This window comes from Mus musculus, chromosome 10 (assembly GCF_000001635.26).
Source record: "Mus musculus strain C57BL/6J chromosome 10, GRCm38.p6 C57BL/6J".
Taxonomy (NCBI): domain Eukaryota; kingdom Metazoa; phylum Chordata; class Mammalia; order Rodentia; family Muridae; genus Mus; species Mus musculus.
Genome location: NC_000076.6, coordinates 60,187,789 through 60,204,162, shown reverse-complemented (window position 1 = coordinate 60,204,162; position 16,374 = coordinate 60,187,789). Strand labels below are relative to the sequence as shown.

Here is a 16,374-nt window from a genome sequence, read left to right as displayed (position 1 = left end):
TTTAATCCTAGCACTTGGGAGGCAGAGGCAGGCAGATTTCTGAGTTCGAGGCCAGCCTGGTCTACAGAGTGAGTTCCAGGACAGCCAGGGCTACACAGAGAAACCCTGTCTCAAAAAACCTAAAAAAAAAAAAAAAAAAAAAAAACCTTACCTGGCTTAGCCAACAGACTGTGCGACCTTCAGTTTGAAACACAGCAGGAGATGGCTCGAGATAAGATCTTGACTAGTAGTGTAAATCAGACCCACCTTGGACGGAGCAGCCTGCCAGGTTCGGCCTCCAGAGCTCTGCTGGTGACCCTGATCTGGCCCAAATATTTGCACTCCACATCTTTTAGAGGTGCCGCTGCTGCTCCAGCCAGGCAACCCTTTGAGATAGTTTTGTTAGGCAGCACAGGCTGGCTTGGACCTCACTAAATGTATATAGCCTAGGCTGGGTTCCAGCTTGGGCTTGCGATCGCATGGCACATCCAGCTTTCTCGTGGACTATTTTGAGCCAGCCTGCTCCCTTCGGTCTGCTTTATGGAATAGCTAAGAGTGGGTGATGGTTGTTAGCAAGCACAAGAGGAAAAGATGATCTCAGATTTTCAAGGAGGTCCCTGGTGGCCGTGTCAGGTTATCTTTGAGCATCTGGAACGCTTTCCTCCTAAAGTCTAGCTTATACAGTTTAAACAGAGGGTGGCACGTTGAAAGCGCTAAGCAAAGAGACACTTGTGCTCAGCCGTGGTTGAACAACCTGCCTCTTGGATCCTGGTTCCACAGTTCACAAAACCTTCCCAGCCTTGTGAAAACACTTCTTCTGGAGGCTATGAAAGGCACCATTTACTTGGTGATTTCAAGTTTCTGTTTTCCTAGGGGGGAATGGTAGGTCAGCCGTGACTACCCAGTAGGTGGAGCTCCCTCTGGTTCTAGTGGGGTCCTGCTGGAGTTCTCTGGCCATCCCTGGCTTTCCAGCTTTACCTAGAGAGCTTCCCTGGCACTACAGCTAGCCTGCTTCCTAGATAGGCTTGTGGGACTCTCGGTCTGCACACTGGTCATCCTGGGTAGTCTTGGCTCCCTTGAGCCCCTCACCAGCCTTGTTCCCTAAGCTAGCAGCCAGCTCAGCTGGGCGCTCCTCAGCTAAGAGCAGTGTGTTAAGTGGGCACAGAGCCTCCTCTGTTCCAGTAACAATGGCCCCTTGATGGCTAGCTCGGGTCCCCTCACTCCTATTGGACTTTGGAGAGAAGAAAGGATGACGGCCCTGCCCCCACCCCAGGCAGTCAATGCTGGGTGTGAGGTTAATGCAGAGGCTTTAGTCTCTGTCTGCCCACAAGACCACTTTCTTCTTTATTCTCGGTCTCTGACACACACACCCCTCCCTTTCCATCCCAGGGACCCCTTTCGGGGGTTCCAGGAATGGTTCAGTTCACTCACCCCAACAAGTATCCATTGAACAGACCCCTGGGCCCCGAAGGTTGCTGCTAAATAGGTGTAGGATAATAGCTACCCCTTGGATTTAGTGCTTTTACAATTAGCCTGCTTTGGTAGCCCCACAGGCTCCAGAGAGTTAATGCCAACACTTCTTCACAGTGGACCTTCAGAGCACTGATAGTTTTAGGTGTTATCAGCTGAGATTCCCACCCCCACTCCACCGGAGACAGGGTTTCTCTGTGTAGCCCTGGCCGTCCTGGCACTCACTCTGTAGACCAGGCTGGCCTCGAACTCAGAAATCTGCCTGCCTCTTCAACTGGGATCCTTATTCTCAGTTTGGATTAAACATCCCTGGGCCTCCTGACTGACATAACATTAACCGAGTCACCATGGTACCCCACTTAAAGAGCCGTGTGTTTGTAGAAGACAAAATATGAAATCCTCAACCTCACAGATTTATGTCCTCTGTGGATGTGTTATCTTACATGGTAGGAAAAGTTTTATTGATGTCTTTAAGGAATTAGGGGTGACAGAGTGCCCTGAATTAGCTGCGTGACCCCAGTTAGAATCGCAAGGGTCCTTATAAAAGGGAGACAGAAGGAGACTTAGCTGCACAAGGCACTCAGAGCTACACACCAAACTCAGGTATTTTGAGTGCTAAGCAAGCACTGTCAGCTCTGCTCATGTGGAGCTCCGGAGTTGGTTCTGAATGAATACTACACCTACAGTATTAGGAGTTTCCCAAACACTTGGTCCTAGGTAACACAGGGAACACACACCTATTCTTTCTAGCTTCCGTATTTGGTGAACTGGAGACATCATGGTGCTTGCTTATAATCCCAGCGTGGGAGAAGCTGTGGCAGAAAGACTTCTGGGAGTTCAGCTCTGGACTTAATAGTAAGACCCTGAATCAAAAGGGAAAGATTAGTGTGGCCTTGCTAGTAAGCTGGTGTGTAGCAGGCAGGAGCCGGCAGCTTTTGTCATCTCCTGGATATCCTGTGCTAGTGGGGTTTGATGCACCTAGATAGCATCTAATGGCACGTTGGCAGTCCTGATGTCCAAGTATCATTCTGATGCCCCTAAATAGTCGGAATCTCAGGAGGTGGAACTTGGCCATCAGGAGTTCCTTTAAGCTTCCAAGATGCTGTTAGGGTTGAAACCCAGAACTCCAGAGCAGGCTCTGTGCATTTGTACGTGATGCTTCTCCTCTACCTGTGCAGACATCACCAATCAATTGCAATTTCCTTCATCCCCGTGCGATGTACCCGTTCCAAATTCAGCACTGCAGGAAACCTTTCCCAACCAGTCAGCCTCAGAGAGGAGTTGAAATTAACTTGTCCTCCTAACTGAGAAGATTTAAACTGTCTAGCTGGGGCCATGTGTATGTTTAGCTGTATCTGAACCAAATAATGGTAGAAATAATGATATCAAGCCGACCAGAAATAGAGACTGCCACGGTTATATAAGGATTGTTTGGACTGGTTAAGAATAGCCAGCGTGAGTCAGCTAGCATCCCTGTCCTGCAGTAAATTGCCGCCCAGCTGAGAAAACTACACGGAAGAATGCAAGCCAGTGGTGCCACAGGACAGACAGACCTTGGCTGACGTTTGTCTAGACCAGCAATAACAACCAGCTGGACACAGGCTGCTCTGCATGGGCAACCTTGTGCACCCTTTGCTGGAATTCAGGGTCACCACTTTTTTTTTTTTCCTGCTTGTCTCACTCAGTGCAGAGACAAAATATCTGACAGAAGCAACCTAAGGAAGCGGGAGGTTGTCAGTACTTACAACTCCAGCGACAGTCTGTCCTAGCAGGGAAGGCGCTGCGGCAGCAGGAGCAGGAGATGGTCGGTCACATTGTACCTGCAGTCAAGAAGCAGAAAGCAGAGAATGTACTTAACTCTCTCTCTCTCTCTCTCTCTCTCTCTCTCTCTCTCTCTCTCTCTCTCTCTCCCTCCCTCCCTCCCTCCTCTCTTCCTCCCCTCCCTCTCCTCCTCCCTCCTTGTCTCCCCTTCCCCCCTTTTAATTAAGACTAGGTCTTACTATGTAGCCCCAGCTCTCTCAGAAGTCATTATGTAGACCAGGCTAGCTTCAAATTCACAGAGCTCCTTCAGTCTCTGCCTCCTCCTGAGTATCTGGGGTTGAAGCTGTGAGCCACCATGCCTGGGTGCTTTCTCCTTGTTATTTAGTCAGGATCCCCACGGAATGGTTCTACCAGTGCCCAGGGTAGGACTTCCCACCTCAGTTGGCACAATCTAAAAATCCTGTACTGATGCGGTGACTCGAAATCCCATCCAGTTGTCAATCAGAATTAACCTCAAAATCCGATAACGGAGCTGTGCCTATGGAGGTGAAGAACAGGAAAAAGGAGGGCGGTGTCCACAGGAAGAACAGCCTATGCCATCCTCCTTCCATGAGTCTCCCAAGCCTGTGCATCACCCATATAGCCATTGTATAAGCACATTTCTGGTTGAAAGGTTCTAATGAAGAAAACTGTGAAAAGTTCCAAGACCAACAAAGTGTGACATTAGAGAGGGCAGTGAGGTATCTGTGAGATTTTCACAGTCGCCAGCTGCTTCCAACCATATACATCCTCTCCCTGCCCCCTCCTTGAGACAGGCTGTCTCTGTGTAGCTCTGGTTGTCCTCAAACTTACTCCACAGATCAGTAGACCAGGCTGGCCTTGAACCCAGCGATCTCTCTGCCTTTGTCTCCTGCGTGCTGGGATGTGCCGCTACCACCACTGGGCCACATGTATCCTTATTGTCACCCATATGAGAGTGGTTGCAAGCTGACTCTTAGACTTGGAATTGCTGTGCCAGAGAGTATCTTAGTCTGTTGGAGCAGCTAACATAGTGCCATTGCCTGGGAGATTTACTAATAACAGAAAGCTGTCAAACACGGTTCTGGAGGTAGGAAAATTTAAAACCAACGTTCTAGCACATTCGGTGTGTAATAGATGGCTTGTTCTCTACACCCAAGATGGAACCTTCATGCCATGTCCTTACACGGTGGAAGGAATGACTAAGTTCCCTCACACCTCATTTACAAGGACACTAATTCTATTCACGAGGACTCTACCCTCTTGACCTACCGCTCCAGTCACTTGCTGAAGGTGTCACCTCTAACACCAGCACTTTAATGTAAATTCAACTTTAACGTAAGCACTTTGGAGGGGTGCCAGCATTTAAGCAGAAGCAAAGACTGTGTACATTGGAACCTGTGGCAGTCAAGAGCAGCCTGAACTGTACAGTAACACACTGTCTCAAGAAGTAATAGGGTTGGGGATGTAGCTCAGTTGTAGAATGCTTGCCTAGCATGCGTGGAGCCCTGGAATCAACACCCGGTGTGGGGGTTTCAATGAGTATGGCCCTTCATAGGCTCTTCTATTTGGATGCCTTCTCTACAGTTGGTGAAACTATTTAGGAAGGGTTAGGAGGTGTGGCCTTGTTGGAGGGGGTGTGTCATTCCCAGGTAGACTCTTCCTCTCTGGCTCTAACTTTTAGATGAAGTATAAGCACATGAACTGATAAAATCAGGTATGGTGCCTCATACCTGGAATCCCAGAACTTAGGAGATGGAGGCCAGAGGGCCAGAAGTTCAAGGTCATCCTTAGCTCCATTTCTGGTTTTAAGCCAGCCTGGGATACATGTATGAAATACTGAATAAACAACAACAACCTTAATGTAAATTATGACGTTTTGACCAAATAATCCTGCAAAAAGGATTATTATCTCAGCATTGTGAGAGGATTCTTCATTTTTCTTTTTCTTTTCTTTTTTTTTTTTTTTTTTCAAGATGGGCTTTCTCTGTGTAGCCCTGGCTGTCCTGGAACTTACTTTGTAGAACGGGTTATCCTAAATCTCACAGAGACCTGCCTGCCTCTGTCTCTGCAGTGCGGAGATGAAAGGTGTTTGTCACCACACCCATCTGAGACGATCCTTTGTGTTACCCAGGAGAGGGACAGGCTCTGCTGCTGAAACAATCAGACCCCAAATCTGAGTCCCTTTTCACAGCAAAAGTTGGTTTTGTTTGTTTGTTTGTTTGTTTGTTTGTTTTTTGAGACAGAGTTTCTCTGTGTAGCCCTGGCTGTCCTGAACTCACTTTGTAGACCAGGCTGGCCTCAAACTCAGAAATTTACCTGCCTCTGCCTCCCGAGTGTTGGGATTAAAGGAGTGCACCACCATGTCCGGCAAAAGTTGTTTTTTTTCTCACATGTCCCATTTGGTTCTCCCATAGCCGCACAAATCCAGATGCTTCCATCTTGAGCTAAGCCCATCAGAACCGCAGCTGCCCATTCGGCACAGCCCCTGGGGAATGTGTGGAAACTTTTTAAGGACCAGGCCTTGAAGTGGTTCATCACTTTCTCCCACATCCCACAGACCAGAACTGGTCACATGGTTATCATTTCATTGCCAACAAGGCAGGGCCGTGGGGAGTGGCACACGGGCACTCGGGGAACACTGTAGCTGTGTTCCCTGGAACTTCCATCCCAGAACAAATTCCAGGATGTCTTGTTCTTTGCTGACCTTGTGAAGAAATGTCATGGAGAGTTGTGATGGCCGTCCTTGGTTGTCAACTTCACCACATCTGGAATAATTAACTAAAACCCAAGCAAGTGGGTACTCCTGTGAGAGATTTGTCTTAAATCATTTGAAGTGGGTAGACCAACTTTAATCTGGATCTTTTGAGGTGGGGAAAATCCGCCATACTATCTGGCGGGAACCTATGTAAAGGACATGGAAAAAAGACGGTTTTTGTTTGTTTGTTTGTTTGTTTGTTTTGTTTTTAATTTGCCTGCTTGCTCTCATTCTCACCAACAAGGCTGTGTCTTCACTGTCATTAGAGCCCACTTCTTCAGGATTCTGGTGTGTACTAGACATCCAGCCTTGTGGACTGAACAACTACTGGGTTCTAGGAGTTTTCCTCGGTAGGTAGCTATTGTTGGGCTAGCTGGACCACAGCCTGACTAATACAAATGAGGCGCCAATTCACCCTCCTGCGCTTTCTCAAGCAGCTGCAAGCCCTGTTCTCTGCCATAACATCCAGAGCAGATCATGTTCACTTACCCCAGTGGCTTTGCCCACAGATGTCCCCAAACCCAAATATCCATTCGTGGGAAAGCCTCAAGACTTTTTAAAAAATGTTGGCTGCTATTCATAAAAGCATACAAAGGCATGTGAGCAGCAATATAAAATTAGACGTGTCAAGATCTTCGCCAGCTGCACTGTGGCCGGACTTGGCAGCAGTCGTCCCTGATGTTCCGTGTCACTGTCTCCTTCCACCGCCTCTCTCCTTCAGGGACACATAGGCCAAGTGAGGAGAAGAGGCAGAGGATGATAAGGGGCGGGAGAAAGGGAACCTCTCCCCCCGCCCCCCGTGTTCTGTCTCAACTTTGGCAAACATCTGGGCTTGAAGCATTCTTAACCTCGAGGTTCGTCTGACTGTGAAGACCTTATGGGTTTGAAGGCTTGGGGCTGGTGTGCTGGCTGTATGCTCTTGCATGGCAACTTTGCACTCAGGAGCCAGAGGACAGTTGGGATTTGGTCTGCTGTCACAGCATGGTGTCTCCCGGCAAGGTGCCAAACTAAAGGATGGGAAACATTTGTGTGCACACCAGAAGGAGTCATCTGAGGCCGGGAGAGCAGGTGGGTTCAGCCTTCCAGGTCACCTTTAGTGGACTAGCTCTCTGCACCCAGATGACAGCATCCAAGAGCAAGAAGCTCAACTCGTACATAGCACCACTACTCTCCCTCTGTGTCTCTATCTGTGGGATCAATGATACACCATGTTTGCTTTAATATACCATCTCACCACGTGGCTAGCCCAAGTTGGCCTTAAATGATCAGAAATCTTCCTGCCTCAGACTCTCAGGTGCTGGGACTTGAGATGACATTCGCTATGACTCTTTAGTAAAACAAAACAACAGCAACAACAACAACAAAAAAAAACCCTGTAATTGTGGCCACTTGTGTGCCCTCGGGTCTTTTTGGTTCAGTGCCCTAACCTGAGCATCTTCCATTGAGCTTTATGTTGATAGTCTCTTTTTAGGAGAGTATAAATCAAGCCTTTTAAAAACAAAACAAAAATAAATAAATAAATAACACCAAAACCTGGGGGTTTGGGGGACGACCCATCACCCCATGCAGCCCAGACCGGATGACTTTGAGTTTCTAGTCCTCCTGTCTCCACTTCCCAAGTGCTGGAATTGCAGCTGTGTATGGCCACATCTGGTTTTATGAGATGCCAGGGGTAGAACCCAGGCCTTGATGCACACTAGGCACCATGCCAACTGAGCTACAGTCCCAGGTCCAAGGCAGGCATCTATGGGCGCCCGATCCTCAGACAGTGCTGGGGAGGACAGATGGAAACCAGGAGCCAGAGCTGGCTTTCTGTACAGAATGGAAGTCCGTTCATATATTCCACAGAGATTTATTGAGCCCAGCCACTTGCCAGGAGCCGTGCTTGCTGCTGTGGGACTCCAGAGGACACGGCCACCATCTGAGAAGGACCAGGGGTCCTCCCGGGCTCCTGTGTTTTTCTTATCCTTTTGCCCATAGGAGTTTATAGTAAAACACAAAATAGTGTGACCTAAAGCTCAGCACCTGGGGGGCATGCGCAGAAGAGATGGCTCAGTAGTTAAGCACCGGCTGTTCTTGAGAGGATGTGGGTTCAGTCTTATTACCCACACAGCAACTCCAGTCCAGGGAATCAGACACTCTCTTCCTACCTCCGCAGCTATCAGGCATGTACCCAGTGCACATACATACACATGGAAGCAAAGTGTGCAAGCAAAACATTCATACACATAAATGAAATAAAATAGATACATCTTTTAGTACGAGTAACCACCACTTCAAATGGCCAGTTTCCTGGCATTAAATACAGTCACCGCCGTCTGTCTTCAGAATCGCTTTTATCTTTCCAGGCTAATGCTCTGTACATAGACGCGTGATCCTCCTGTCTCAGCCTCTTGGGTAGCAAATACTACAAATGTCACTACTGCACCTTGCAACTGTTTCCTTTGTTTGGTTAGGTTTTTTTTCTTAGTTTGTTTTTTTTTTAATAAAGTCTTCGGTGTCCCAGGACAGCATCAAATTCACTGCGTAGCCTGAGGACAGTCTTAAGCCTTTCGTCCTCTTACCGGCCTTCTCCTTCTGAGCATTACAATAGCAGGTGTGTGCTATGATGCCCAGTCATACAGGGTGCTCTGGGTGGAACCAGGGCTTCATGCCTGTCAGACAAGCACTACCCACTGAGCTACACTTCCAACCCAATCTCTGCATTTCTCTTAGCACTCCTAGGATCCCAGGCAGGCATGTGGTTGTCCAAATACTCGCTCCACAGAAAGGTATGTGAACTGTCACAGCGTTTCTGTAGCTGCCTCAGCGTTTTTTGAGCCCCGTGGGTGGGGGTGGGGTCAGTTCCCTCTAGTGGGACATTTCATTGCTTTGCCTGGCCAGTGTCCAGGTCAGTTTTGAATGGAGCAGATTGTTCTCCAGGCTGCCTGCTCTGTGTGGCTGAAGGCAGCCAGGACACCAGTCACCATATGGTGCTGGCTAGCTAATCAGAGGCTAACTAGGGTACTAGGCCTAGTGGGGCCTGGCAGGGGACTTGCATTTCAAGTAACTGTCCACTGGAGGTAGATAAAGAGTGCTCCCCATGTCTGTGTGCAGGCATGAAAGGCTGAGAGGTGCCTTGGGCTGGTTTTGCCAGGGTTATCCTATAGCTCCATCAGGGTAGCTCTCAGCTCCATAGTCCACCACGGCTTGGGCCCATATTCCTTATAAGTACATGCGACCGTTTGCCTTGGACTGCTTCTGTGTTGGCTGTAGCTGGACACACACAAGAAGTTGTAGATGGGCTCATTCATTTTGTTTGTCGTGTGTATGCACGTACATGTGTGTGTGTGTGCATGTGTACATGTGTGTGCATGTGCGTGAGTGTGCACGTGAATGTGCGCGTGTGTGTGCGTGCCTGTGTGTGTGTGTGTGTGTGTGTGTGTGTGTCGGGGCACGTACTTGGCCTCCTGGTCATCTTGCCTTTACTTCCCAAGTTCTGGAATTACAGGCATGATGCACTGTGCCTCGGGAAATGTGTTTATTTTAGAGAAGAAAGCTGGAGCCCCAGGATGCTAGGTTGCTGAGGTGCTGGGATGTCGGTTTACCGCACGCACGGAATGCTGGATGCTGGGATGCTTCAGTACCGTGATAATGACCGGTAATAGCCAGACCTGCCCTGTTCCTCTTCTCCTTTCACTTTGCTGTCAGCATCCTCTGAGCATAAGCTGTCCTGTCAGAACTCCATGATAATGGGGTAGAGTGGGGAGGGGTGTGCCCCTCCCCCGGCCATCTCTAGACGCTTCCATGTGAAATAGGGTCTAGCCTGAACAGGTCAGGGCATGGACAAACCCAACTTAACAGAAACAAAGAACTTCAGTGTTTCTTTTTCTCATCCTGATTGAAAGAAGTGGCAGAGTCTCAGCCAACACCCCTCCCCTCTACTCTCTAGGGATTCAGGAACCCCGGCTCCCTGCTTCCTACTGGGTGACACAGAGGGATCAGCCCTCTGGCCTCACAACTTTCCCACAGCAGCCAGATCTTCCCTCTGCCTGTGGAGCCCCGTGGAGCCGCGTTTTTTCTACTTGGAAAGCTGTATATACAGGTATGTAACAGCTGAGGCTGTTTCCTGCTATGCTCTGGGTCCCAGCGAGAGGGGAGTGGAGGCTTGGTGCCTGATGCAATGCCTGGCAAGGCCCCGCCCCTTATCGGAGCTTCCCTCCCGTCCTTGCAGGGACCCCTCCAGAAGGACGGAGGCGGGGCTGGACTGCAATCCCTCAGGGGCCTCAGTGGAAGAGCCCAGCTGGAGGCTATCCAAACGTGAAACCAATTCTCCAGTGAGGCAGTTTGCCAAGTCAGGGGGAGAGGCCTGTGCTGAGGAAAGACCCCTGGGCAGGGAGGAGGGAAGGGGAGCTGGTGCCCTGCTTGGCAAGGCTCATCCACCTCGGCTTCCTCCCTCCCTCTCTGAACCACCAGTTGCCTGGGGGCTTTCCCACGCCTCCCCCTCCTGAGCACACAGCTGTTAGGAGCTTGAGCTGAAAGTCCCCAAGAATTGAGAATTCATTTTGCCCGTAGTCCATCTATCCCGCATCCTAGCCCACGCCCACTGCAGGTGCCCAGGGCGTCTCTCCCTGATGGCTCACTCATGCACCAGTGAATATTCTCCTCTCCCCTGACACTGCCTAGCAACCTAGAATGCCTAAGCATCTTGCTCTGGGTTAGGTATTCTGGGAAGGGCATCCATCCATCCATCCATCCATCCATCTATCTGTCCGTCTGTCCATCCGTTCATACATCCTTTATTCAAGGTCACCACTTCAGCAACATCCACTAGGTTAAAACTGGGATGTTGATTGCACCCCAGAAAAATCGTTTCAGAATAGGTCTGTGTGGAACAGAACTAGGCTTATTATGAGAGAAACCACGGGAGCACACACGGGAGTCTAAGCAAGGACAGTCAGAGAGAGAGAGACTAGGTTCAGTGTCTTATCAGAAACATATGATTTCATGACTTTATGCTATAGTATCCAAAGGATGTAATTTTCTTTTCCTTCCTTCCTTCCTTCCTTCCTCTCTTCTTCTTCTTCTTCTTCTTCTTCTTCTTCTTCTTCTTCTTCTTCTTCTTCTTCTTCTCTCTCTCTCTCTCTCTCTCTCTCTCTCTCTCTCTCTCTCTCTCTCTTTTTCTTTCTTTCTTGGCTTTTTGAAACAGGGTTTCTCTGTGTAGTCCTGACTATTCTGGCATTAGCTCAGTAGATCAGGCTGACCATGAACTCAGAGATCCACCTGTTTCTCTGCTTCCTGAATGCTGGGATTAAAAATATGTGCCACCATGCCTGGCTTTTTTTTTTTAAGATTTACTTATTTATTTGTTTGTTTGTTTATTTAATGTGAGTACACTGTTGCTCTCTTCAGACACACCAAAAGAGGTTATCAGACCCCATTACAGATGGTTGTGAGCTACCATGTGGTTGCTGAGAATTGAACTCAGGACTGCTGGAAGAACAGTCAGTGCTCTTAACTATAGAGCCATCTCTCCAGTCTGCTTGGCTTTTTTTTTTTTAATTTTAAACAATTTTAATTTGTTTAATGAAATGAATTGTAAGGTGTTCTGTGGTGGTCAGGAGTGTGGATAAGTTACAAAGGTCTACAGCCGTGTTCTTTAGCAAGCATGGCTCATTTGTTGTTTATAACACCTTTGAGATATCTTAGAAAAATGGGTCTTGCCCCTGGAGCAATCTGTACTGATTTTATCAGTTGGGTGAATGAAGAACCTAAATTAGATCGCGTGGGGGAGGGGCCTTTTCCACTTCTCACATCCCCTTGACTTTCCTGTCTCTCTATCCAGTCTCACCTGTTACACAAAATCATTGACCCAGTGGAAAAGAACGTTTGCATCCAGGAAAATAAGCATATGAAAAAGAGAAAGTGATGGAGGGGCTCAGGGAAGGACTTGGAGCTCTGGATGCTAAGTCAGCACAGGAGGAATAGGGATTTTTTTGGCTTCTCTGGGCTCTATTGAAAGAAGAAGAATGGTCTTGGGCACATGTTAAATAGAACGAACTCCAGTGCTGAGACCAGAAAGGATGCGCCCCCGGGTGGGGAATAGTGGGAAGGGCTGGGGTCAGATGGTGCCCATAAAGGCTGGGAATGAGGTGTGGCTCCCATCCCCAGGGCCTTGGAGGGCTTGTGTTCTGCTCTGAGTTGTGCACGAAGGGTTTTCAGCAGCTAGAGTCACCCGGAGTACTGGGCTGGGTGTCTAAGACGCTCTCGACATCAGGACCGCGTTCGCGTATCTGAGTTAAGGTGCTCGTAGGCGCCCCCGTGTGTTGGAGACGGGGAGAGTTTGGGAGAGGAATGTGGACGGAATGCGAACCAGAAGACTCAGCTGTGCTGATGGACCAGAAGAGAGGAGTGAGATGCGTGAAAAGGAGGCCACCATCGCCTAAGAAGAGTGAGGGAAGAGCGCACCCCCAGGGAATCCCAGAGGAAGCTTTAGTAGAGAACGGCCAGAGCGCAGGAGAGGAAGAGGGAGGGGCACACCATGCAGTCCCCAGGTTGAAATGTAGCAAGGGCCACCCTCTCACAGAAGGTGACTGAGGACTCCCCCAGGGTGTTTTTAAGGGAAAAAAGGATATTGCAGAACGAGAGGACTGAGACACAAAGGCCAGAGAGAAATATGAGGCAGGAGGATGATCCTCTTGAGAACTGTGCGGCTGATTACTATGAGTGGCTTATGAGAATGTTTCCCAGCTTATACCCACTGCCACCTCCCAGACGGCAAGGCTGGATGCTGCTCCCTCTTGTGGCTCCCAACATCGCTAGGGCCAGACGCACAGTGGCCCTCACCAAATAGAAGTGTCCATGGAGAACCTCAGCCCGGCCGACATCTTCTTTTACTGCTCCTGGTGTTTGTACCCAGCAGGCTGTGCCCAGGCAGAGCTGGGTTGGGCATGAGGTCCTGGCATCTTTCAGCACTGACAAGGACATGTTAGCAGGCTGGCCTTTAGTGGCACCTTGGCAGTGGGGCTGGGGAGTTGAGAGCCATGGAGTAGAGGATGCTGGGAAGGCCATCAAGGGAAGAGGCAGCAGGGATTTCCAGCCAGGCAAGGATCTCAGGACCAGCATGTGCTTGCCAACCCTGGAAGAGAAGTAGCATGAAGTTTCAACCATGTTATAGCCCACTTCTTACACAGGGCGTCCTGCAGGGCAAGCTCTGCCACAGTCTCTGCCCAGTGAGTCCCATTCCGGGGCCCTCTTCGCCTTTCTTGGCCCTGTGAACTCCTGGCTTTGGGGTCCTCACGCATTCCTCCCTCTCCTGGATAGTCACCTGGCCTTGGGCCTCTCAAGGCTGCAGAGGGGACATCCAACCAGGGATGGGTGACAGAGCTGCCAGTCTGCTCACGCCATACCAGTATTCAGTCTTCCTTCTTCCTGGCAGTGCTTGGGAACCCTGCATTTCTGTGAGGGAGAGGAGGCTGGGTTAATGACTTCAAAATATAAAGCCACTGGAAGAGGTGGGGAAGGGAAGATGGGAAAGCTTGTCATCAGAGGAGCCCAACTCCCAAACCTGACTGTGTGCCTGGGATCGAGCTTGGGGCTCCAGATGCTAGGTATTCACTGTGATACCGGGCTTCATTCTTTGTTGTTGTTGTTGTTGTTTTGAGACACAGTCAAACTAAGTTGCCCTGGCAGGTCTTGAACTTGCAATCCTCTTGCCTCTGCCAGCTGAATAGCTGGGATTACAGATTTATGGCCATAAGGAAAACCTTGCCAAAGGTGCTAGCCTCAGGAGCGAAAAGACATGCTAGACCACGCCACCACCCCACCCTACCCCCGCTGCCCCTGCTCTACTCAAGGTTCCCCCTCTCCCCTTACTCCTCTCCCTCCCATCTTCTTCATAATGAATGCTTACCAAGTTCCAGATGCTAGGCACGTGCTCTGCCACTAAGCCATGATTGCCAACCCCCTTTGATGTCTTTGTATAACCTAGAGATTCTGGAAATACAAGACCAATAAGCTTGCCCAGCACAGCATACTGTGTCTTGTGTAGCTAAGGGTAGGTAGCCATGAACTTCTGAGCCACAGTCTCAGCCCTGTTATGCTTTTGTATGGCGGGTCGCCCAGCAGGCTACTTTACACTAGTATCATTGCAACATGTGACACTGGTAGCTGTGATGTCATTATCGAACCAGGATTCTGCAGCTCCATGGCACCATCTTAACAGCAGGGACCAGTGATGACGTACACTTTCCATTATCTAAATACTATGTGTGATGTGTGATGGTGCATGCCTTTAACCTGTGAGGTCAACAGAGAAACTCCAGGAAATGAGAGTAGATAAAAGGGCATTCATTCATTTACTCATTCATGCATCAGGTCTCAGTCTAGCCCAGCAGAACTCTGTAGCTCAAACTAGCATTGAATTTAAAAATAGATTCCCGCCTCATTTTTTTTTTTTTTTTTTTTTTTTTTTTTTTTTTTTTGGTGCTAGGGTTACAGGTCTGTAATGTCATGTCCTGGCTCCTTGCTAGCATTTGGGTGTTTTATTGCTGTTTGTCGAGTACAGTTTTTGCTACCCTGCTTTACCTGAGCAGGTTCTTCCAGATGCATGCATGAAACACACACACACACACACACACACCACACACACACTAATTTATTTTCAACCTGCCTTATTGACTCAATTGCTAGGCTCTTCTAATCTCCCATAGCTAGTGTGCCCTTCCCAATACTCTTAGCTCAGCATCTCTTAATCTGCCCTTAATTTAGCTGCATTTTTAATCTTCTGCCTGGGGAAGTGGCCTATGGCCACTCCGCCCGAGATCTCACATGGCTGGTCACCTTTTCTCCCTCTGAAGCATGGCGAGATCTCTTTTCCTCTTTCTGCATCTCTTAGCCTGCCTGTGGGGACCTGAAAGTCCTGCTTTTTTTCCTTCTGCCCAGCAATTGGCCCCTGGCATCTTTATTTATCAATCAAGAACCAATTGGGGAACATGACCTTAGCAGCAGCACCACTCCCTGCAGCTGTTTATTTTGTTTATTTGTTTGTTTGTTTTTAAGGGAAAGCAAGAAAAGTTTATTGGATAGAGTAACAGCTACTGGAAGTAATACTTGTTTATCATAGGACTTTTAAAAAATATTTATTTCATGCGTGTGACCATTCTGCCTGCTTGTATGTCTGTGGGCATCACATGCATGCAGTAGCTGTAGAGACAAAGAAGGCACCGGATTCCTTAGAAATGGAGTTATCGATGGCTGTGAACTGCTGTTCGGGTGCTGGGAACTAAACCTGGGTCTTCTGCAAGAGCATTGAGTTTTGTTTTGTTTTGTTTGTTTGTTTTTCGAGACAGGGTTTCTCTGTGTAGCCCTGGCTGTCCTGGAACTCACTCTGTAGACCAGGCTGGCCTCGAACTCAGAAATCCGCCTGCCTCTCCCTCCCGAGTGCTGGGATTAAAGGTGTGCGCCACCACGCCCGGCTACATTGAGTATTCTTAGCCACTGAACCATCTCTCCAGCCTCTGTTTTGGGGTGTTTGTTTGAGACAGAATCAAAAGGCTGGTCTAAAGTACATATTGTAGCTAAAGATGGCTTCCAACTCCTGCCTTGCCTCCAGAGTGTTAGGGTGTGACCTTTAAATGACCTATTAAAGAAACCCCAACAGGTGTAGAGTACACCTGTGATCCCAGCTCTTAGGAGGTTGGACAGATGGATAAAGAGGTCCAGGTGTCCCGGACTACATAGAGAGACCCTATCTCAAAAGAGAGGCGAAGACTTAGGTTTTGAGAGTGGGCCTGAGGTCTCTCTTCAAAAGTTTTATAGAAAGATGTCTCTGTTCCCTGTCTATGAACACGGATGGCCTGAGCACCTGTCTCTTCACAGGATCAGAGTGTCCCCCACCTGAAGAGGGCTGATTGGGTCCCAAGCTATGCTCCTGAGCTGAGTGCCTGCAGCCAGTCTGAGGAACTCCATGGCGCCCCCTCTCCCCATGGAGAAAGGACTCGCTTTGCCTCAGGATTTCCGGGACCTTGTACACAGCCTAAAGATTCGAGGCAGATACGTCTTGTTCCTGGCATTTGTGGTCATAGTTTTTATCTTCATTGAAAAGGAAAATAAAATCATATCCAGGTAAGGAACTCAACCACAGGTCCCCTTTATCCAAGGTGAGGTCAGAGGTGACACTAGGGTTTTTGGGGGAATCAAGAAGTGCATCCCTTCTACAAGCGGCCGTCAGACAGCCCCTGTGTCTTAGGCTGAGGTCATGTGCACAGGGTGCAGACTTTGGCAGCCCAGGCTGGCACCCCCATACTGGCCCTTCTCAACTGCAAGCGCTTAGGCAAAACACATCCCTTTGTTGAGGTGGGCCTTTCTAACCAGTGACTAGCAGTGGGCCTGTCTTGAGGAAAAGGTTA

General features: G+C 49.0%; 1 protein-coding gene across 5 annotated transcripts in view; it reads left to right on the top strand.

Moving 5' to 3' along the window:
• Chst3 (carbohydrate sulfotransferase 3) overlaps window positions 1-16,374 on the top strand; it is a 40,588-nt gene that overhangs the window by 17,952 nt on the left and 6,262 nt on the right. For 2 of the 5 annotated variants that reach the window (NM_016803.3, XM_011243510.3), the window contains exons 2-3: window positions 9,918-10,070; window positions 15,845-16,090. In NM_016803.3, the coding sequence (NP_058083.2) occupies window positions 15,933-16,090 (158 nt within the window). In that variant the 5' untranslated portion in view covers window positions 9,918-10,070; window positions 15,845-15,932. Of the gene's footprint in view, window positions 1-4,064; window positions 9,627-9,917; window positions 10,071-10,199; window positions 10,303-15,844; window positions 16,091-16,374 lie in introns of those variants that run through there. The other 3 variants (XM_017314030.2, XM_011243513.3, XM_011243512.3) reach the window with 3 other exon arrangements.